General features: G+C 36.1%; 1 protein-coding gene across 2 annotated transcripts in view; it reads left to right on the forward strand.

Moving 5' to 3' along the window:
• FZD6 (frizzled class receptor 6) overlaps nt 1–19,944 on the forward strand; it is a 33,809-nt gene extending 13,865 nt beyond the window's left edge. The window contains exons 3-7 of one of the 2 annotated variants that reach the window (XM_003918824.2): nt 5,629–5,825; nt 11,514–12,531; nt 15,296–15,444; nt 16,649–17,059; nt 18,403–19,944. In XM_003918824.2, coding sequence (XP_003918873.1) covers nt 5,629–5,825; nt 11,514–12,531; nt 15,296–15,444; nt 16,649–17,059; nt 18,403–18,571 — 1,944 coding nt within the window. In that variant the 3' untranslated portion in view covers nt 18,572–19,944. The remainder of the gene's footprint in view (nt 1–5,628; nt 5,826–11,513; nt 12,532–15,295; nt 15,445–16,648; nt 17,060–18,402) is intronic. The other variant, XM_017954621.2, reaches the window with a different exon arrangement.
• The last annotated feature ends 2,589 nt before the right edge of the window (nt 19,945–22,533 follow it).

Raw genomic sequence — 22,533 nt, forward strand, 5'->3', positions numbered from 1 at the left:
ATCCTCTTGATATATTTTCTTCCCTTCATCCTCATTGGCATTTTTGCCTGTCGCTGTGCTTTGGGAAAGGGTAATTTTCAGGGAGAAACGGACAGCAGCAGAGTGAAGGTTAAAGAGGACATACTCTGGAGTCATAGGGACATTAGTCCTAGTTCTGCTTCTTACTACTATTGTGACTATACAAGTTCCTTAACCTCTCAGAGTCTCAGTTGCCTCAGCTGCAAGGTGGAGAGAACAAGTTGTAATAAAGGAAAATGGTATATGAAAAAGCACAGTGCCTGGTTTTTGGTAAGTACCAAATGAGCCAAAGCTCTGATTTATTATTAGTAGCCATAGAATTGGTAAAAGTAGCACTCAATCAGGAATAAAGATACCTAGCTTCTAATTCAGAGTACATTTTGGAATGTGAGTAACAATTTTAATAAGAAATTGGCTTCAGTTTTCTCACTTGATCCAAGGGCTTAGATTAGGTCAGTGGTTTTCCATCTGTGATCTCTGGAGGTACTTTGAGGTCACTGGTAGCAAAGGGGAATGGTGAGAGGTATCTCAGCAGGGAGAGCTTCCTTTTCAGCCCAAGAAACTGTGCTTTTATTTGTTTAGTATATCGGCCTCCTTTTAACTTCTTATTTAAGGAAAATGTTTCTTGGCAAAATGTGTATGTGTGCATGCACAGACACACATACACTTCAAAAATAATTAACTTAAAGGTTTTCTCTCAAGTCCCTTCCAAGTCTAAAATTCTTTAAGGCTGTTTATCTGCAACTGAACTTGGAAGTTGGTGGCCCACACTGGATCTGAACTGAGACTTGATTTTTCTGTGTGTGTGTGTGGTGGGGAGGGGGGAGGGGGTCCTGTTTCAAATGTGTAGATTAAAGTGCCAAAATCTAAAATTTGAGAAATTACACATAACAATCTAAGTTCTGTTTTCTTGGGAAAAATGGATATACCTGACAATTCTATGCCCCCATTTCCAAATAATAGTCTGCTGGGGTTGAGTAGCAGCTGCTTCCCAAATACTCCCTATTGTCTTACAAGCATTTGAGTTTACCTGGCTGGCCTCTGAAGGTATCTGAGTTTTCAGCATTCAGTTTATCCTCCACACAGTGCAGGAATATCAACATTATTGGATTAGCCAACTTTGGCACTGTAGAAGAATTAAATTAGGGAAGTGACTTGTGTTTTCCATGTAAGAAAATTGTTTTAGTATAGCAAAAGTACATGTATTGCATTCATTTTGCCTGCCCTTGAACTAGGTAATTACTTCTTAAGTGCTGACCACCAGTTAATCATGGCTTCTGAGTTAGAAGAACTAAATAAACACAGTGTGTTTTAATTCTTTCCACCAAAGGATCTGATTACCAGATAGTCAAAAAATTTAGGAACTAGGCTTTTTTGGGTCAGTAAACAAAGAGTTTACTAGAGTTTACTAGTTGCCCGCAGCTCCCCTTCTCCTACCTCAGGTTCAGAGAAGGATTTGCACACCGTCTGGGCACTCTCTCCCCCTCACGATGGAGGAAACTGAGAAAAGTACCGTGCTGTTTGCACTCCAAGTTCCTGTGAGGTGACAAAGGATCCAATCTCAGAGCATCATTCAAATAAAAGCAATAACATATGTCAACGGTGGCAACCCTGTCTCTGCTTAGTCACTTTGCCCTATCAGGACAGGGGAACTTCCCACTGGTCTGACATCCTCCATAGCTATTGTCCTCTAATTGTTGGGTGTGGGTTCTGTATATGCCCTTTAAGTCAGACTTAATTGTTAATTGTAGTCTATAATCAAAGCTTATATTTACCTATTAATTTTTGTCTGCTTGACCGTTCATTTACTAAAGAAGATATATTGAAATTTCTCATGACCGTGGAATTGTCCATTTCTCCCTATAGTTTTATTGCTTTTTGTTTATATGTTTTAAGTCTAGTTTTAAGGTGTGTACAGTGCTCAGTAATGCATTTTAAAGTATATTTGTTGCACTTTATCCAGAACCTGAATGTTTTGTGGCAGGAGATATTTAATTGGCCATACTGATGAAAGAAGTTGTCATTCCTTCTTTTTGTATTTCAAAAATTTCCCAAAGCTTATAGGGAGCCCTTTCCTTATTTTTTTAATGCAGTTATAGATTTTGTTTTTTACCTTTAAACCTTTTCTTTCATTTCAATGGCATTTCTAGTGGAAGGAGATGCTAATATGTAGTCAGTGCATTTCCCTTGAATCAGAATTTTCATCTTCTCTCACTCTACTTGTTCTCCTTAGGTAGTTTCAGCCAATTATTTCAATTACCACTTTTATACTGATGACTTTTAAATCCATATCCTTAAAGTCTCACCTCTACATAGCTTTATTTAACCACCTGCTAGTAGATATTCCACACTCAAATGTCCCATGGGCACTTCAGACTGTCCATCAACTGGTAAATTGTTAAGAAAAGTATGGTACAGCCATACAGTGGAATATTACTCAGCAATTAAAAGGAATGAACTACTGATGCATCAAACAACATGACTGAATCACAAAACAATGATGCTGAGTGAAAGAAGCCAGACAAAAAAGAAAACATACTATATGATTCCACTTATGTAAAATTATAGAAAATACCACTCTGCAGTGACAGCAGGCAGATCAGTTGTTGTCAGGCGTGAGAGTTACTGAGGGGCTGAGGAGAATGGAAGGGCGGGAGGGATGACAAGGGAGCCAGAGGAAACTTCTGATGGTGAGGGATATATTTATTACCTTGATTGTGATAATCATTTCAAAACCTATCAAACTGTATACTTTATACATGTTCAGTTTATCATACATCAGCTGTACCTGAATAAAGCTGGAAAAGAAAACCCTCAATACTAAAAGGCTTTGAACAGAAAAATAACAGTCCTTACCCACCTTTTCTACCCACATCCCAGTCCTGCCCTTGAGTGGCAGCCTCTTTGAACTCTTTTAGGTGTTCCTCTGGTATGCAGGCCACATTCTAACTAACAGGTTTACTCTGTTGGTTATGGATTAATCAGTTTAGAACTTCAGGCTGTTTCTGTTTATTCTTTCCTATTAGGGTAGTTGATAATTCATTTCTCTTACCCTGCCACTTTTACTTCTCCTAATACAGTTTTTGATTAAATGAATAGTCACTGATAACCTTACTAGAAATATTAAATATTGCATACTGCTGAGTCAGGTAGTATACTCTGAGTACATTTATGTTTTTAATACCCTCCTGACAATTAACACAGTAGCTGTATTTTGCTTTGTTTTTTATGTAACAATGTCTGACTGTTTTTAGATATCCTAACAGACTTGTCATACACCTGGCAGCAATTTTCCTAGTGCTCAAAATAACATATAATCTGTCAATCTCAATCCCCACTCCTTTCCCTTGGAGACCTTTCTTCCTCAGCCATCTGCCCTTCTGTCAAATGTGCTCTGATTGCTTCTGGACTAGATTTGTAGTTGTCACACAGAGAATTTCTCTTGTCATTCTTCACTGTTGAATCAGCTAATTCCTGGGTCCCATATTATTTTCCTTCCTGGTTTATTCATATCTTCCTTCAATTTATTTCAGGAATATTACATCTTCTAGTTGCTTCCTAAACAGGGATGCTTGAAAGTTTAAATTTTGTATTCCTTACAGCGCCAAAAATGTCAGTAGTCTACCCCCTAAATGTTTGAGTGGATCTAGAATTCTAGGTTGAAATGCATTTTTCTTTATAATTTTATAGTTATTTTTTCATTTTTCCTAGCTTCTGATATTATCAAATATTCACAGTTTAATTTAGTTACATGTATTCTGTTTTTTTCCCCCCTCTGGAAACATTTATGATCTTCTCTGTCTTGATGTTCTGAAATGTTTTATTGATATGCTTTTTCAGTGTTCATTTATTGTTTTGGAGAATCATGTATTTATTCTGTAAATATAGAGAAATGGCCATGTAGCAGACACTGTTTTAGGCACTAGAGCTAGAGCAGTGAGCAAAATAGAAAAAATCCTTTCCCTCTTAGAATTTACATTCTAGTGGTGAAGGCAAAAATTAAATAAACTAGTGCCTAATGAAATGTCAGATAGTGATAAGGGCTTAAAAGAAATGGAAACCAGGGTAATGAGAAAGATAAGAACAGGATAATTTTAGATAGGATGGGCAGGAATGCCTCTTTGAGGTGAATTGAGCAGAGACTCAAATGCTCAAATGAGGGCACAAGACTCACTATCTGGGTGAAGAGGTGAGGGGAACAGCCAGTGCAAAGACTCTGAGACAGAAACACACGTGAAACTATGAAAAGCAAAAGTCTAGTTTAGTGGCAGTGGAGTAAATAAGAGACAAAGTGGCCAGAAATGAAACTGGAGACATAGCGGGAAACCCGGAAATTTAAGGGCTCCTGGGAATTGGAAAAGACTTTGGAATTTATTTTATTGGAGTCTTTGAACAAGGATACACTTACATTTTAAAGAATCACATTGGTTGGGAAATTGACTGTAAGATTAGCAAGTGTGGGAAGTAGTGAGACCTGTTAGGAGGCCAGTTTAGTAGTTGAGGTGAAAGACAATAGTGGCTTAGATTGGGTGGTAATAGTGAGAAATGGTCAGATTTGGAATATACTTTAAAGGGAGAGTCAACAGGATTTGCTGATGGGTTGGAGATGGGATGAAAGAAGAGAGGAGTAAAGAACGAGTTGTAAGACCAGCCTGGCCAACATGGTGAAACCTCGTCTGTACTAAAAATACAAAAATTAGCTGGGCGTGGTGGTATGCGCCTATAGTCCTAGCTGCTTGGGAGGCTGAGGCAGGAGAATTGCTTGAACCTGGGAGGCAGAGGTTGTGGTGAGCCGAGATTATGCCACTGCACTCCAGCCTGGGCAACAGAGCAATACTCCATCTCAAAAAAAAAAAAAAAGAAAGAAAGAAAAGAAAAGAAAAAAGAGTGAGTTGTAAGATTCTTGGCCTGAGCAACTTGGTGAATGGTGGCATTATTTACTGAGATGGAGAATACTAAGGGAGTGTTTGGGAGGCAGAGATATGGTGAGATTGAGTTGTATTTTGCATACTTTGGGTTCAAGATGCCCATTAACAGCCAAATGGGGTTGTCCCAGAGCAGATGCTCATTCAAGTCTATGGTTCACGGTAGAGATGGAGGCTGGATGAGTTTCCCCTGAGAGTCAGTAGAGATAGAGAAGAGGTCTTGGGGACTGAGCTCTGGAGCATTTCAGTGATCATAATTGGGAAATGGAAGAGGACCAGAAAAGGAACAGCCAATGAGACAGCTAGAAGTCCAAGAGAATTTGTGTCCTAGAAGACAAGTGCAAAAGGGGCCTCAAGAGGAAGCTAGGAGCTACTGTGTTGATTGCTGTTAAGAGTTGAGTAGAACGAACATTCAGAATTTACCATCAGATTTGACAACGTGGAGTTTCTTGGTGACTCTGACAAGTGATTTCCCTGGAATAATCCATGTCTTCTTGAAAAATATATGATTGAATAAAATAGTAGTATTCTATTGTGTCTGAAGAGTTCATAAGTCTGGTAGAGGGAGATTTAAAGATTCTTTTGGAGTATAAGTGAAAAAGTATATACTTTAAACAGTAAATATATTAATTTTATTCATCTATTATTACAATGTTTTCTAACTGTATCTTGATGTCTTTAATAGCATTTTCTTCCTCTTGCAAATCTGGAATGTTCACCAAACATTGAAACTTTCCTCTGCAAGGCATTTGTACCAACCTGCACAGAGCAAATTCATGTGGTTCCACCTTGTCGTAAACTTTGTGAGAAAGTATATTCTGATTGCAAAAAATTAATTGACACTTTTGGGATCCGATGGCCTGAGGAGCTTGAATGTGACAGGTAAATTATGTTTTTCATGGAAAGCTACTAATGGTATTTTACTACTGGTACTAGCTCTCTGGGATGTTAGTGACAGGCTTTCCTTATTTAATTCCATAAATGTTTATTACACACTTAATATATGCCAGGCACTATAGTGCTAAGTGTTGTGGACACAAAGGTGAGCAAAAAACAGACTTGGTTCTTGTTCTCAGGGAACTTACAGTGAGGTGAGAGGGACAGGCAGTAATCACTTATGCAAATAAGTGCAAAATTATGACTGTGATAGATACAACAAAGGAAAGGTAGACAGTTCTATGAGAATATATAATGATAGCTTTGACCTAAACTGGGGAAAAGCGAAGGAAATGACTGTTGAGCTAAAGTATGAAGGGTAAGGGTAAGACAGAGGTAACCAGGCAATGAGAGGAGGGAAGAGCATTTTGGGCAGTGGGAATAGCTTACTCAGAGACCCTGCAGAGCCTGAACAGGGAGTGAGGGAGCATGGCATATACAGGGAATTAAAAAACTAGTATAGCTGGAGTGATGAGAGTAAGAATATGATGCAAGATAAGGAAGGAGAGAGAAGCAGCAGTCAGACCATCCAGGGCCCATCTTGCATATTTTTATGCTGAAAGCAATGAGGTCTTCAATATTTTAAGATAGGAATGGGTAGCACGATCCTGTGAGCTTCTGTATAGAGCATGGCACCTGTGTCAGTCTCCTGAGGGTTGGGCAGCACTCTGTGGCAGTTTCTGTTAGGAATCCAGGACACTTCTATCCTACAACTCTGTCAGCCAGGTGGATGGGAGAGAGAAGGTAGAGAACCCACACCTTTTCTTGAGTGCCTCAGATGGGAAGTGTTACACCTTTTCCACATGCATTCCTGTTGGCAAGATGTCAGTCATGTGGTTATAACTGAAACAAATAGTAAATGTGTGTCCCGAAGGAAAAAAGTATTCAAGGCAGAGGACATGTCAGGTGCTGCCAGTCAAAAAGAATATTACACTATGCTATTTCACTAGAGTGATTGGGGCAAAGGACAGATCACAGTAGGTGAAGGAGTGAGGAGAAAGTGAAGCCAGAAACAGAGTTCTTAGGGAAGTTGGCTATAAAAGAGGAAAGTTTATGAGTTTAATGGGAAAGAACTATTTTAAGAATTACTAGGAAAAAGGAAGAGGCAAGCATATATGGGGTAGAAGAGGTCTTCAATAGTAGTTTTCTAAGAAGGAGGTAGGATCCCAAGCATAGATGACATTTTGACCGTGGAGGAACATCTGTTTTAACAGTAGGAAAGGATAGGACGGCTGTGGATATAGGTAGGTTTGTATGTTTTGTAAGAGTTGTTGCAAGAATTTCTTTCTGATGGTTTCTATTTCCATTGTGACATAATAAGAGTCAAGGAGGTCCTCTGTTGTGAGTCTGGAAAAGAAGGATATGTATTCAAGAGAAGTGGTCATTATGGAGCATAGGAGAATGAGTCAACTAGAGAGGCTTTGTAACATTTCAGGTAAATCAGGCGATCCTGAATTTGTGGAACTCATCTGGCCTATTGAGAACTTCTCCAGCTGTGGTGGGATGCTTGGGACTAAGCACAGAGAAGGCAAATAGTTGTGGTTAGGGTTTTGTCAGATGGATTCAGTGCAAAGATAAAGGTGCACTAAAAAATGAAGGATAATGAGAAGGGTGTTACTGAAACAATAGCCTATGAAAGTCTAAATGGATGGGGAGCGAAATGAAGAGAGAAAAGAACTAATGTATGGAGACAAGCTGGAGGAGATCTATCCCAATGAGGTTTGTTTTTTTTTTTTTAAGGCATAATGAGAATTTTTTTAAAAAATGAATTGCAAGGATAGGAACTTGCAGATGAAGGGCAGGATGCTTGAGTTGATTTTTGGAGATAGTATGTACTTGCAGGTTGTGGCAGGGTTCCCTGTGTGACTTTGATTACGGGTGGCCACTGTGGGTTAGGGATAGTCATTGGAGATGAGAAGGCTAAATAGCTGAGAAGCCAGAGTGTGGATGGCTTGTTCTTGGTCAAGTCACCAAGAATGATGACAGCAAAAGCAAAGGAGAGAAAACTGATGATTCATTTAACTCATATTTCTTGCACTCTTACTGTGTGCCAGGACTGTTCTAGGCACTAGAGTTATAACAGGCAAAAATTTCTGCCATCATGAACCTTACATTTTAGTGGAGGGAAGGAGAAGATTCAGTAAGTAAGTTATATTTATATGAGAAGATGGCGAGGCCTATGGAGAAGATACTTGCTCTTTCATGATGAGATTGCCTACTCAGTTTCAAAGCAAGGGAGGTTATAACTTGAAAAAATTTACGCTGGCATCTATGCTTAGTTTCTAACTCTGTTGGAGTTTTGGTCTTTGTAACTTGATTTTTTGAGAAACAGATAGTTTTTAAATAATTAAACTAAATCAAATTTATTCATGTTTGAGAATGCTTGATACATTGAATTGGGAAGTAGAATTCATTTTTAAAAATTGTTTAAGCCCTACATTAAACCATATCCCATTAATATAAAGCAAACCCATAAACATCCTTTTATACAATGTTACTTGGGTCAGTTGCACATAAAAATAATTCTAGTATGGCCTATACTGGAGAATATTTTTTCATTTCTATAAATAAGACCTTCAGGCTTTTGTGGCATCTTATTTACTTTGAAAACACACACAAAGAAAGAGGGGAACCTCTGATTAAAACATAAAATCTAGCTCATTGAAAGATTTCTAGCATAATGAAAGATTTAACATAACTGTGGTAAAAACATGAAGGCCACATCTATTATTTGAGAAACAGCAGAACTGTGTGGTTATGACATGCATTAGGCTCTTGGTTCCCCAGGAGAATGCCTTTGCCTTGGAAGAAAAAGGTGCATTCGTTCTTTGAGGTCTGTAGTTTCCTCAGCTCATCAGAGCACAGGCACATTCTTTTCTATGTGAAGAGTTTTGTAAACTGAACTTTGTTTTCACTTCCAGCTCCAGCCATCCTCGGGTAGCTTGCCAATAGATGAATTCCACTCATTTGACCCATAGTGCTCCTTCTCTTCATTTCTCCCTCTTTCCTCACAGCAGTGCATGTCCACCATACCACCTGAGAGTCTGTGGAATCTTATTTTCTGTTATACTTGTTTCCTTACACTCATTTTCCTGTCTTTATTATGATAGTCAAACTTTTTCTCCTCAAAGGTATAGCTGACTTGCTTTCATGAAAACACACTTTCCTAATATGATTTATCAGAGGCCTTTCCATACCTCAGCCACTATGCTATGACAGATTTAATAATTAATAAGTGCATTTCAAAGTGAAAACGTTACAAACATGCTTAACAGATGTTTTTATAACATGAAATATTCTACTGCGTTAAGATCAAAATGCTGACTGTACTTGTTCCATATACCTTCAGACCAGTGTTAATGTAATATTTTGGCAAGGTGAATCGTCTTTTTTGGATATAAAACTCTTAGCATAAGCCAGGAATGGTGTTGCACAGCTGTATTCTCAGCTATTTAAGAGGATTGCTTGAGTCCAGGAAATCAAGACCAGCCTGGGTAACACAGCGAGACCCAGTCTCCATTAAAAAAAAAAAAAAAAAAATCTCAGGCATATACAGGCATATATTTAAGACAAATATTCTATCTGGACTTTTCTGTGATAGTGAATAAACATGATGAATACTGACGGACTTGATCGTTTGCAATTAGAGTTCATGTGGAGAAAATAAGATTTTAAGCACAATTAACTTATGAATGAATGTATCCATTCACTGACCTTTTCCACACTAGTCTTGATTAATTATTTTTTTTCCTGTTCTCTAGACAGTGGAGGCTGGTAATTTATTCTACTGATACAGTGAGACCTCATATAATAAACTGGGGAAAGAAACTTGTTAGCTTTTTGTTTTATTTTTAGACTGAAGAAACTGTAGAACCTATGTGGAACTTACACACTTCTGGTAGATACATAATCATTTTCAGGAACAACTTAGTAATATATAGTAAAATGGCAGATGCTTAACCCTGCATCCTAGGAAATCCTCTCCCATAGAAACTCTTACACAGAGAGTTGTGCACAAGAATATTGATTGTAGATTCTTCCTAATTATTTTAATGGGAAAAAATCTAAAAGTCCATCATAGAAGAATGATTAGTAAATTGTGATATACTTAGACACTGGAATACTACCATACAGTTGATAAAATGAATAAAGTTGACCCACATCTGTCAACATGGATAAATCTAGAAAATATAGTGTTAAATTTTAAAACGTAAGTTATAGCATGCTATATACAGCATGATGTCATTTATATAAAGTTCAAAACTTGAAAAACAATACTTTATAAGGTTATGGTTAGTAAATAATGTAATAAAAATATTTTTTTAAATGCTTGAGAGTAAAAACTGAATTTGTGGTAATGAATACTTCTGAGGAGAGAGAGAAGGAAATAAGACCAGAAAGGGGTCCCCACTGTATCTATAATGTTATATTACTTTATTTTAAAATGTATAAAGCAAAATTGACATTAAGTTTTAATAAAGCTGGTAGATGGTTTTTTTGTATTTCATTTTATGGGCATATGTTTTAGTCTATTCTTTCTAAGGTATATTTAAAATGCTTTCTCATTTAAAACCTCCAATACTTTTTTTTTTTCCTCGAGACAGAGTCTCCCTCTGTCTCCCAGGCTGGAGTGCAGTGGCTCGGTCTTGGCTCACTGCAACCTCCGCCTCCCAGGTTCAAGTGATTCTCCTGCCTCAGCTTCCCAAGTCGCTGGGATTACTGGCACCTGTCACCACGCCCGGCTAATTTTCGTATTTTTAGTAGAGACAGGGTTTCACCATGTTGGCCAGGCTGGTCTTGAACTCCTGACCTCAAGTGATCCACCTGCCTCAGCCTCGCAAAGTGCTGGGTTTACAGGCGTGAGCCACCGCGCCTGGCCAAAACCTCCAATACTTTTTAAACCATTATAGATCCCCCAAAATAATACTGGTGTATACAAACCCAACTTAGTGATAAAGTTCTGTACGAGATGGAAATATCTCCATCTATCACTCAGGACTGTCCATAAACAAGGGAGGCAAAGAGCCCGACCTGAACAAAATGGTGATCTTCATTAAGCTGGTCCTCAGCCTACCTCTTGCTGGTATACTTGCCTTTCTTTAAAAACTTGAACTCTATCCTGTCAATCCAGAGAAGGATCTCGTTTCAGTCATTTTAGTTATCATCGCCTTAGTTATATGGTTGCTTCACTTTTCTTATGGGCATGAGAAAATAAAAGTGAATAGACAAGACAGTTCATATGATATAAAGACATACTTCATATGCTATAAAGAGACAAGCCAGTACTTCTCTGGAAGCTACCAATTAAGATAAATTCTTAAATATTTAGCCTTAAAAACCGAAATTATTTTAAAACTGTTAACTGGCTAATTTTTTCCAAGGAAGTGCCTTTTCATGTTCACCTGCTTTGTATTTAATATAAATTATTGTGTTGAGGCCCCATTAACAGCCACAAGTTTTTAGTCAACTTCAAAAATTTCTACTCAACTCTTATCTGTAATCCATTTAGGTTTGTATCTCTTCCCATCAATCATGAATACATAAGGTAATATTTTGTAGTTGGAAAGCATAGCTTAAAATAGTGAATCAATAAAAATGTTGATTTCATATATTTAATTTTTATAATCTTTACAGATTACAATACTGTGATGAGACTGTTCCTGTAACTTTTGATCCACACACAGAATTTCTTGGTCCTCAGAAGAAAACAGAACAAGTCCAAAGAGACATTGGATTTTGGTGTCCAAGGCATCTTAAGACTTCTGGGGGACAAGGATATAAGTTTCTGGGAATTGACCAATGTGCGCCTCCATGCCCCAACATGTATTTTCAAAGCGATGAGCTAGAGTTTGCAAAAAGTTTTATTGGAATAGTTTCAATATTTTGTCTTTGTGCAACTCTGTTCACATTCCTTACTTTTTTAATTGATGTTAGAAGATTCAGATACCCAGAGAGACCAATTATATATTACTCTGTCTGTTACAGCATTGTATCTCTTATGTACTTCATTGGATTTTTGCTAGGCGATAGCACAGCCTGCAATAAGGCAGATGAGAAGCTAGAACTTGGTGACACTGTTGTCCTAGGGTCTCAAAATAAGGCTTGCACCATTTTGTTCATGCTTTTGTATTTTTTCACAATGGCTGGCACTGTGTGGTGGGTGATTCTTACCATTACTTGGTTCTTAGCTGCAGGAAGAAAATGGAGTTGTGAAGCCATCGAACAAAAAGCAGTGTGGTTTCATGCTGTTGCATGGGGAACACCAGGTTTCCTGACTGTTATGCTTCTTGCTATGAACAAAGTTGAAGGAGACAACATTAGTGGAGTTTGCTTTGTTGGCCTTTATGACCTGGATGCTTCTCGCTACTTTGTACTCTTGCCACTGTGCCTTTGTGTGTTTGTTGGGCTCTCTCTTCTTTTAGCTGGCATTATTTCCTTAAATCATGTTCGACAAGTCATACAACATGATGGCCGGAACCAAGAAAAACTAAAGAAATTTATGATTCGAATTGGAGTCTTCAGCGGCTTGTATCTTGTGCCATTAGTGACACTTCTCGGATGTTACGTCTATGAGCAAGTGAACAGGATTACCTGGGAGATAACTTGGGTCTCTGATCATTGTCGTCAGTACCATATCCCATGTCCTTATCAGGTAAAAGCTATCACTTGGATTATGTCTATGTTTATATTTAATGTAGAAAATGTTTCATGAAAATATTCTTGTATTAGTCATGGATGTAAAAGTTGATTTCAGGTGAGAAAATACAAGAGCCATAGGTAAGGATTTCCTACACATCAACTGAAACTGGGGTGAATGTTTCATGACTTCCTTCCTCAAGCTTTAGCTTCAGTTGTGTAGTAAAGTACTTCCTTTATTTTCTGAAAAATTAAATTAAGCTGCAAAGGCAGATTAATGGCAATAAAGAGCAGAGTCAAAAGAACAGACCTTGACATTGGGAGGAAAACAGAAGTTACTTTTTGCCACGTTGGCAATTGTTTTTAATTTTTTAGTTAGTAGTAAAATATCTTATTTGGATATATTTAATTTGATCATATTATCTTATAGCTTTCTACATAGTATATACTTACAAAAACAGAATTTGCTTTTTGCCTGACTCATCTGTCATTTCTCAATTGAAAAAAACAGTTGTAACAAAATGTTTTATCTATTTCTGATTCTTATGATTAGTATAAGGGCGGTGTTTTTAAAATTAATAAAACTAAATTTCTGAAAATATAAAATTTCTTAAAGCTTTTTAGTTGAAGTTTTGTAAATATAAATTTGGTTTTGTTTTAATAGATTTTAGACATTATTCCTGCCTCTGTGTGATATTAAGTGCACTGAACAAGAGCACTGCCATCACAGTGTATCAAATTATGCAATGGAAAGGTCAAACTATTTCATATAATAGCTTATATTTCAGAAAGTTACTCCTTTATAACATTGTGGAACCTATTTTTTATGTTGGTATGTGGGGATACTAGTTTTACTTGCCTTATACCTTGTCCACAATCTGTTACCCATAGTTTGTTTTTACTATATACTTAGTAAGAGGGCTGTGTCTTAATGTGATCCTGCTATATTAATAATGACTCCTAGATTGCTCAGTCTTTTTGGCAAGGTCGGGGAGAGAAAACTATTACATACTGCTAAAAAGTTTAAGATCTATGGTTTTTAAGTTTAAGATCTATGTTTCTTATATTATGTTTTATGTAAGAAATTATAAAATATAGGATATAATTTGAAAATTATAATCTTCAAGTGGAGAAGGATATAATATTCTGGTAGTTACAGAAATTACAAGATTGCTAAATTTGACTAAGTAAAAAAATTTTTTTAAAAATTCTGTGTGACAAAACAAAAACAACCACCAATCCATAATCAATGTCAAAAGACCAACTGGGAAAGTTTATTTGCATATGACATCATAGTTGAAGAGCTAATTTCTCTAATTTATAAAGAGTTGCTACAGATCAATAAGAAAAAAACCATCCATCTGATATAAAAATGAGAATAGAGTAGGAAAAAGATTCACAGAAAATAAAAATGAAAAAACTATTCTTAAACACGTGAAAAAAGTTATAGTAAAATAAATGTAAACTTAAATTAAATTATATTTCCATGTATGATATGGCAAACATCTAAACGTGTCCTAACCACTGTGTGGTGAGACAGTAGCAAAATACATATTTTCAGACTTTGCTATTAAGAGTTAGTTCAACCTTCTGTTGAAGCAATTTCACAGTATGTATAGATTTTTAATGTGTGCACACTGATCCTGCCCTTCTGGGAATTTATAGACAGATTTGCTTACAAATATGAGAAATTAAATAATACCAAGATAGTCACTACAACATTATTTGCAAATGACAATAGATTGGAAGTAAATACCTATTAATAGGGATAGTAGAATAAGTTATGGTTCACTCACACAATGGAACAGCCTTTACAAAGAATAAAGAGCTCTGGCCGGGTGCGGTGGCTCACGCCTGTAATCCTAGCATTTGGGGAGGCTGAGGAGGGCGGATTGCCTGAGCTCAAGAGTTCAAAACTAGCCTGGGCAACACGGTTAAAACCCCGTCTCTACTAAAATATAACAAATTAGCTGGGCGTGGCTGTGTGCACTTGTAGTCCCAGCTACTCAGGAGGCTGAGGTGGGAGAATTGCTTGAACCGGGAGGCGGAGGTTGCAGTGAGCCGAGATCACGCCACTGCACTCCAGCCTGGGTGACAGAGTGAGACTCCCGTCTCAAAAAATAAAAATAAAAATATAAAATAAAATAAAGAGCTCTATTTGTACTGATACTGAATGGTCTCCAAGAAATATTAGTAAGTGAAAAAGGCAAGAAATGCAGAGTATGTAATATCTTGACCCTTGTGCAATGTTTAAGGTTAGAATTTCAAAGTTTATGCCTAAAAGAAAAGTATAATTTCAATTCTTAGGAAATTTTCACATTTTACTTAATTTACTTTAACCAAGTTTTTATAATATAAATATTAATAATTTATAAAAGCTGTAAAATATTTGTTGTTATGATGAGTTTAAATGAATTTTTGTGGGAGATCTGGTGGGGGAAAATAGGTAAATATTTAGAGGCAAATATTCTGGCAATTATAAGAGGCTACTGTATCTATCAAGAAAAAAAATGTGAGGAAATCATGCCAAGATTTAGGAGATTATTCTTAAATATATTTCAGTATTTTCCCCTTTCTAGAGATTTCGTTCATAAACTTCTTTGTTCAGCATTTAGATAAAAAATGTATTGCACTTAGAGCATGCTTCATTATATCATTTCAAACCTTTTTAGTAAAACAGTTGAAGATTTATAATTTTTGTTTGTTTTATATTGATAATATAGACTTCTTTCCACTTTAAGTGCATCACTGAAAATATTATTATTCACTATTTTTTGTAGGCAAAAGCAAAAGCTCGACCAGAATTGGCTTTATTTATGATAAAATACCTGATGACATTAATTGTTGGCATCTCTGCTGTCTTCTGGGTTGGAAGCAAAAAGACATGCACAGAATGGGCTGGGTTTTTTAAACGAAATCGCAAGAGAGAGTAAGAAACTATTGAATTGTCTGACACTATTTTTAAATAAGCAGATCAAAATACCAGGGAACTGTTCAAATCAATGTACTAGAGTTTCATTATATCAACTGTTATTTCAATTTGATTAGCCAAGTGAAGTTTGGAAATTTTTTTCATGAAAGAGACATGCTTTATTTTTGCATTTGTTATACTAGTCTTTGATATATACTATTCTATTTGAAATATGAATGAAAGATTTATGAAAGGCATATTTTCTTTTCATGATTTATAGTATATCCAATATTATTACTACTGCCATTGGATTCATTATTTTGGGTACAGCATTTTAAATAATTTTATCCTTTTTATCAATGATAAAAGATTAAATAAGACTAAGTATATATCAAGAAACCTATAAAGTATGATTCAAATATAAGTGATGTGTTATGGCCATTATTTACTACTTTTAAATCTTATTACACACAGCTATGACCTATTTTCACTTATTTGTCTTGCTTAAGATGTTAAAAATTCAAACTTGTGGAATATTCTGTAACAATATTGATTTATGTTTATGAGTAATTCATCTTAGTTATATATAATATATATACACATGTGTACACACACACTATATACAATGTACTATAGCTTTTTAAAAATTGTTCCCCACTGGTTTGATTAACTTATTTCAGAACTGTAGATCATTTCACAAATAAGTTTTTGAAGTCTGAATATTTAACTGGAATTTTTTTGCACTATTATTATATGTCTATCTCATATTTATGTACTCACACTAATTTCAGTGTAACTTGCTAATTTTTAATGTTAGAAAGGAAAGAGTTATATTTAAATGAAGACCATTAATTGTATTCTCTATCCTTTTCTTCTGGTTTACTTTTATATTACATATTTATGTACAGTACAAATACAGTATGTATAGTACATTTATGCTGTTTTGAGTCTCCTTGCCCTCATCCTTTGATTCTTGCCTTTTTAATTTCTTGCCAGTTTACTATTTATACTGACAAAAGCAACTTAGAGTGTATACCCAAAAGATTTTATAAAATCAATTTATGTCCTAGTATTTATAATCTCAGATTTTATAATAATATAAACCATAGAATTTTCAACCTTAGTGGCTAAGGATTTTTGGCAAAAGATACGTGATATCCTTTATAGCCTCTACTGTAACACTTGTAATTTGAGTAAATCCTCTCCTTCAATTTTCTTACAGTCCAATCAGTGAAAGTCGAAGAGTACTACAGGAATCATGTGAGTTTTTCTTAAAGCACAATTCTAAAGTTAAACACAAAAAGAAGCACTATAAACCAAGTTCACACAAGCTGAAGGTCATTTCCAAATCCATGGGAACCAGCACAGGAGCTACAGCAAATCATGGCACTTCTGCAGTAGCAATTACTAGCCATGATTACCTAGGACAAGAAACTTTGACAGAAATCCAAACCTCACCAGAAACATCAATGAGAGAGGTGAGAGCGGACGGAGCTAGCACCCCCAGGTTAAGAGAACAGGACTGTGGTGAACCTGCCTCGCCAGCAGCATCCAGCTCCAGACTCTCTGGGGAACAGGTCAACAAGAAGGGCCAGGCAGGCAGTGTATCTGAAGGTGCACGGAGCGAAGGAAGGTGAGATCTGATTTTATGTAAAATCATCACTATTTTAAATACTGCATTACACATTTTTTATTAAAGCATAACACATCTGGAAAGCATTTTGTGATATATTATGTCTGTACTTTTACCCGAAGGAAGTTTGGGTTCAGTCTATAAATAATGCTATTTAGTAGTTTAATTCTTAGCTGTGAGAACAGTTTTAATATATGTTGTTCAAGTAGGAATGTTCATTTCTGTGGTTATTGTTAAGAGTTCCTTGTACACTTAAGTAAATGCAATTTACCTGAAATATAGGCTAAGTTTTAATTAATACTGCATTTTAATTCTGTCTAAAAGGTGTCACCCTATACAAAATTATAATGTGTCATTTTATCTAAAATTATTTTATTTTCTGAACACGAAAAGATACTGACATTATCTTTAATGAGTTTTCTCAATGGCCGTAGGTGACCAAAACACAGGTAAGCCAGAATGCAAACAGCTAATTGCATTAAGATCTCAAAGTTATCTTACCTAACCCTCTCAGACTAGGCTAAATGCACCTTCTCTGTGTTCCTATGGCAGCTTTCATATATTTGGATTGGAATTAGATACATGCTTTATCTTCTAGTAGATTTGTAACCTTCTCAAATCTACTTTCAAATCTAGTAGATTTGAAACTTCTCTTTCCCTTTCTCAAAGGGAAAGCTGAAGTCTTACTCATCTTTATGTTCCCAATTTCTTATACAGTACTGATCCATGGTGGAAAATCAATAAAACATTTGTTAAACTGAGGACAGGAATCCTGCCTTATTAATTCTATTCCCCACGAGACTCCATGTTCAGCCTATATATGGGTAGTGCTTGATGAAGCTTCTGAAGTCAGTGAATATTATATTTTAAAAAATTATTTGGCCAGGCATGGTGGCTCACACCTGTAATCCCAGCACTTTGGGGGGCCAAGGTGGGCAGATCACAAGGTCAGGAGATTGAGACCACTCTGGCTAACACGGTGAAACCCCATCTCTACTAAAAATACAAAAAATTTAGCCGGGTATGGTGGCACCCACCTATAGTCCCAGCTACTTGGGAGGCTGAGGCAGGAGAATCTCTTGAAACCAGGAGGCGGAGGTTGCAGTGAGCCAAGATCGCACTACTGCAGTCCAGCCTGGGCAACAGAGTGAGACTCCGTCTCAAAAAAAAAATAAATAAAAACAAAAATTATTTGTATTTTGAAGTGTTAAAGTACACCTAAAGACTTTTAACTACTTATTCTCTGATAAAGGTGGACACTGGTTAGGGATTAAACTCATGAAAAATGGCATCATATTTGTGCTTGTGGATGTGTGTGTGTCAACGTTTTTTCTTTTATCTAGGATTAGTCCAAAGAGTGATATTACTGACACTGGCCTGGCACAGAGCAACAGTTTGCAGGTCCCCAGTTCTTCAGAACCAAGCAGCCTCAAAGGTTCCACATCTCTACTTGTTCACCCGGTTTCAGGAGTGAGAAAAGAGCAGGGAGGTGGTTGTCATTCAGATACTTGAAGAACATTTTCTCTCATTACTCAGAAGCAAATTTGTGTTACACTGGAAGTGACCTATGCACTGTTTTGTAAGAACCACTGTTACATTCTTCTTTTGCACTTCAAGCTGCATTGCCTACTGTTATACTGGAAAAAATAGAGTTCAAGAATAATATGACTCATTTCACACAAAGGTTAATGACAACAGTATACCTGAAAACAGAAATGTGCAGGTTAATAATATTTTTTTAATGGTGTGGGAGGACAGAGTTAGAGGAATCTTCCTTTTCTATTTATGAAGATTCTACTCTTGTTAAGAGTATTTTAAGATATACTATGCTATTTTACTTTTTTGATATAAAATCAAGATATTTCTTTGCTGAGGTATTTAAAACTTATCCTTGTATCTTTTTATACATATTTAGAAATAAGCTTATATGTATTTGAACTTTTTTGAACTCCTATTCAAGTATTGTTATCATGCTATTGTGATATTTTAGCACTTTGGTAGCTTTTACACTGAATTTCTAAGAAAATTGTAAAATAGTACTATTTTATACTATAAAAAAAGATATACCAAAAAGTCTTTTAATAGGAATTTAACTTTAAAAACCCATTTATTGATACCTTACCATCTAAAATGTGTGAATTTTATAGTCTCATTGTTTGAGGAATTTCACGGATCTAAATTATGTAACTGAAATAAGGTGCTTACTCAGAGTGTCCACTATTGATTGTGTTATGCTGCTCACTGATCCTTCTGCATATTTCAAATAAAATGTCCTAAAGGGTTAGTAGATAAAATGTTAGTCTTTTGTATATTAGGCCAAGTGCAATTGATTTCCTTTTTTTAATGTTTCATGACCACCTATTGATTGTATTATAACCACTTACAGTTGCTTATACTTTTTCTTTGTTTTAACTTTTGTTTTTTAACATTTAGAATATTAAATTTTGTATCACACAAATGTAAAATTTGTATCCTTCTCAGACATTTTGTAGAATTCATTTCGGCAGCTCACTAGGATTTTGCTGAACATTAAAAAGTGTGATAGCGATATTAGTGCCAATCAAATAGAAAAAAGGTAGTCCCAATAAACAAGACACAATGTTTTTATACAACATACTTAAAAATATTAAGGAGTTTTCTTGATTTTGTTTCCTATTACGTATTACTCTCTGAACAAGGTTTTCTGATGCTTTTGGTTTTCTCTCCATTTAGCATTTGCTCTCAGTTTTTTTCTCTATTTAGCATTCTGTTAAGGCATAAAAACTATGTACTGTATGGAAAATGTTGTAAATATTACCTTTTCCACATTTTAAACAGATAACTTTGAATACAAAAACTTTGTTTTGTGTGATCTTTTCATTAATAAAATTATCTTTGTATAAGAATTATGGAGTATTCTGTGGTTAGATATAGTAGTTCTGGCCAAGGAAGTAGTGTAATTTTTTAGATTAGTGACTCCATGACTGATAAGTCAGAAGCTTCTTTTTAACTTTGAAGGAGAATACAGTCAAGACTCTTGTTTTTTGTCACGATTTCTCTCCAAAAATATAAATAATACAGCTATATTAAGTGTAACTTTTTAAAGCCAGTAGGAAAGATCTGGGGTGTGGGGGGTGAAGCAAAAGGAACCCCAGGACCCTGTTTACCTCCTAACAGTGATTAGATGATACAGACAAACCTCCCAAAAAAGAAGGCTAAAATATGTGGATGAAATAAAACAGTAGGCAGATTTCTGTGATGGGGGAAAAAAAGAAATAAAATAATATTACCCCCAAACATTAAAAAACTAATAAGATAGTGAGGAATTGCCGGGTTAAGATCTGGGAGAAGAGAGAAATTCTCACTATGAAGCCCAACATTTGGAGCTGCTTTTGCCCGGGAGCATTTGATTACTTGGAAAGGGTGGCTGAGAAGTGGAACAGTGCTACTGACAGCCTCAAAGGGCTGGAAGACAAGGGGTCTGCAACCACCCTACACTTAGAATTTTGACCTCAAAGGGCTGGATCCTAAAAGTACATGTGAGTTGTACATAAAGCAGCCCTGCTTCAAGTTGTCTGGGTAGATAGAAAAAGCTCAAACCCTGACATTAGATTAAGGTAGCTCTGGATTAGTAATACCCTTAAGCACCAGGGAGGCCGGGCGCGGTGGCTCAAGCCTGTAATCCCAGCACTTTGGGAGGCCGAGACGGGCGGATCACGAGGTCAGGAGATCGAGACCATCCTGGCGAACACGGTGAAACCCCGTCTCTACTAAAAATACAAAAAACTAGCCGGGCGCGGTGGCGGGCGCTTGTAGTCCCAGCTACTCGGGAAAGCTGAGGCAGGAGAATGGCGTAAACCCGGGAGGCGGAGCTTGCAGTGAGCTGAGATCCGGCCACTGCACTCCAGCCTGGGCTACGGAGCGAGACTCCGTCTCAAAAAAAAAAAAAAACCTTCTCTGGAGGAAGAAAATGTTATTTTATATACTCTAAAAGTACCACAGTGCTCATCATACAATCAAACAATCAGGTATGCCAAAAAGACTCTTTTTGTTCATTAAAACGTGAACAAGAATTGGCACAAGCAAGAGAAGAAGATCCCCAGGTACTGCTGATGTATTACTAGACATACATTATGTAAATTAAAAGTACAAGCAAGGAAAACAATAAGATACTACACACATATAAGAATGGGCAGCACATAGTGACTTCCTTCCAAAGAATCCAAGTACAGGTGGTACAGGGAGAGTAGCATTTGCAGTGGAGAAACCTGACAAACTCTCAGCGAGAGGTACCTCACTACTCAGAAGGCGAACAAAGTCAAGAGTGGTAAGTCATGTTGAGAGTGTTACCTTTCATATGATGTGATGAAAATTGCAGTTTACCTCTGATCTTCCCAAAACCTATAATCTCATTCTAGTTGTGAAATATGAGATGAATCTCAGCAGATGGACATTTTACAAGATAGCTGACCAGTCCTCCTCAAAAGGAGTTAAAATCCTCAAGAACAAGGAAAGTTTGGGAAACTGTCACAGCCAAGAGGAGCTGAAGGAGACATGACAACTAAATGTAATGTGGTATCTTGGAAAAGAAAAAAGCACATTAGATAAAACCTAAGGAAATTTGAATAAAGCTTAGTCATCCAAGTCAGCTAAATGTTCTTTAATTGTGTGTGATAATTTTCTTCCTTCTGCTTGCTTTTTCCACCTTTTAGTCAGATATTGAACTCCTTGATGAATCCTTTAATTTTCTCATCTTTCCTCTTCTTTTGTCCATCTCTTTGGATTTTTTCTTTGAAACTTTATTAAATGTATTTTTAAATTTTTAAGTTTTTTTGGCTATAATTTTTTAATTTCATAGCATTTTAAAAATTGTGTTCTTTTTCATAGTACCTTTCTGTTTTATGATTATTTTATATATGCTGTATTTCAAGATACACAATTTACTTCTTAAAGGTCATGTGGGAAACATTAATTTGTAATATTTATTTTGTAGCAGGTGACTTTATTAAAGTCCCTCAGTCCCTCTAATAATTTTGCAGTTGATTTTTCCTGGATTTTCTAGGTGGATGATATTTTCCTCTCAAATAATGGTAATTTTATTTCTCAGATATAAGCTGGAACTTCTAGCCAGTTAACATTAATAGTAATAGCAGTAGACATCCTTGTTTCTTTATTTTAAAGAAAATGCCTATAGTACTTCATCATGAAGAACAATGTTGGCATTCAACATAAGATAGGTATTTCTTAACGAGTTAAAAGAATCCTATTCCATCTTACAATTTTTTTTTAATGAGCAATATGTACCGAATTTTATCAAATGTCCTTTTGCTACCAGGATTAGTCAGTATGAGGCTAACTTCTGTAACAATCCTCAAAATCGTAGTAGCTTTAGAAACTTATTCATGTGACAGGTGTGAATGTTCTTGAGGTAGCCTTCCAAATTCAAGCAACCACCACTTCCATCTTATGGCTCTGCCATCTCTCTCACTGAGTGA

The sequence above is a fragment of the Papio anubis genome, chromosome 8 (assembly GCF_008728515.1).
Source record: "Papio anubis isolate 15944 chromosome 8, Panubis1.0, whole genome shotgun sequence".
Taxonomy (NCBI): Eukaryota; Metazoa; Chordata; class Mammalia; order Primates; family Cercopithecidae; genus Papio; species Papio anubis.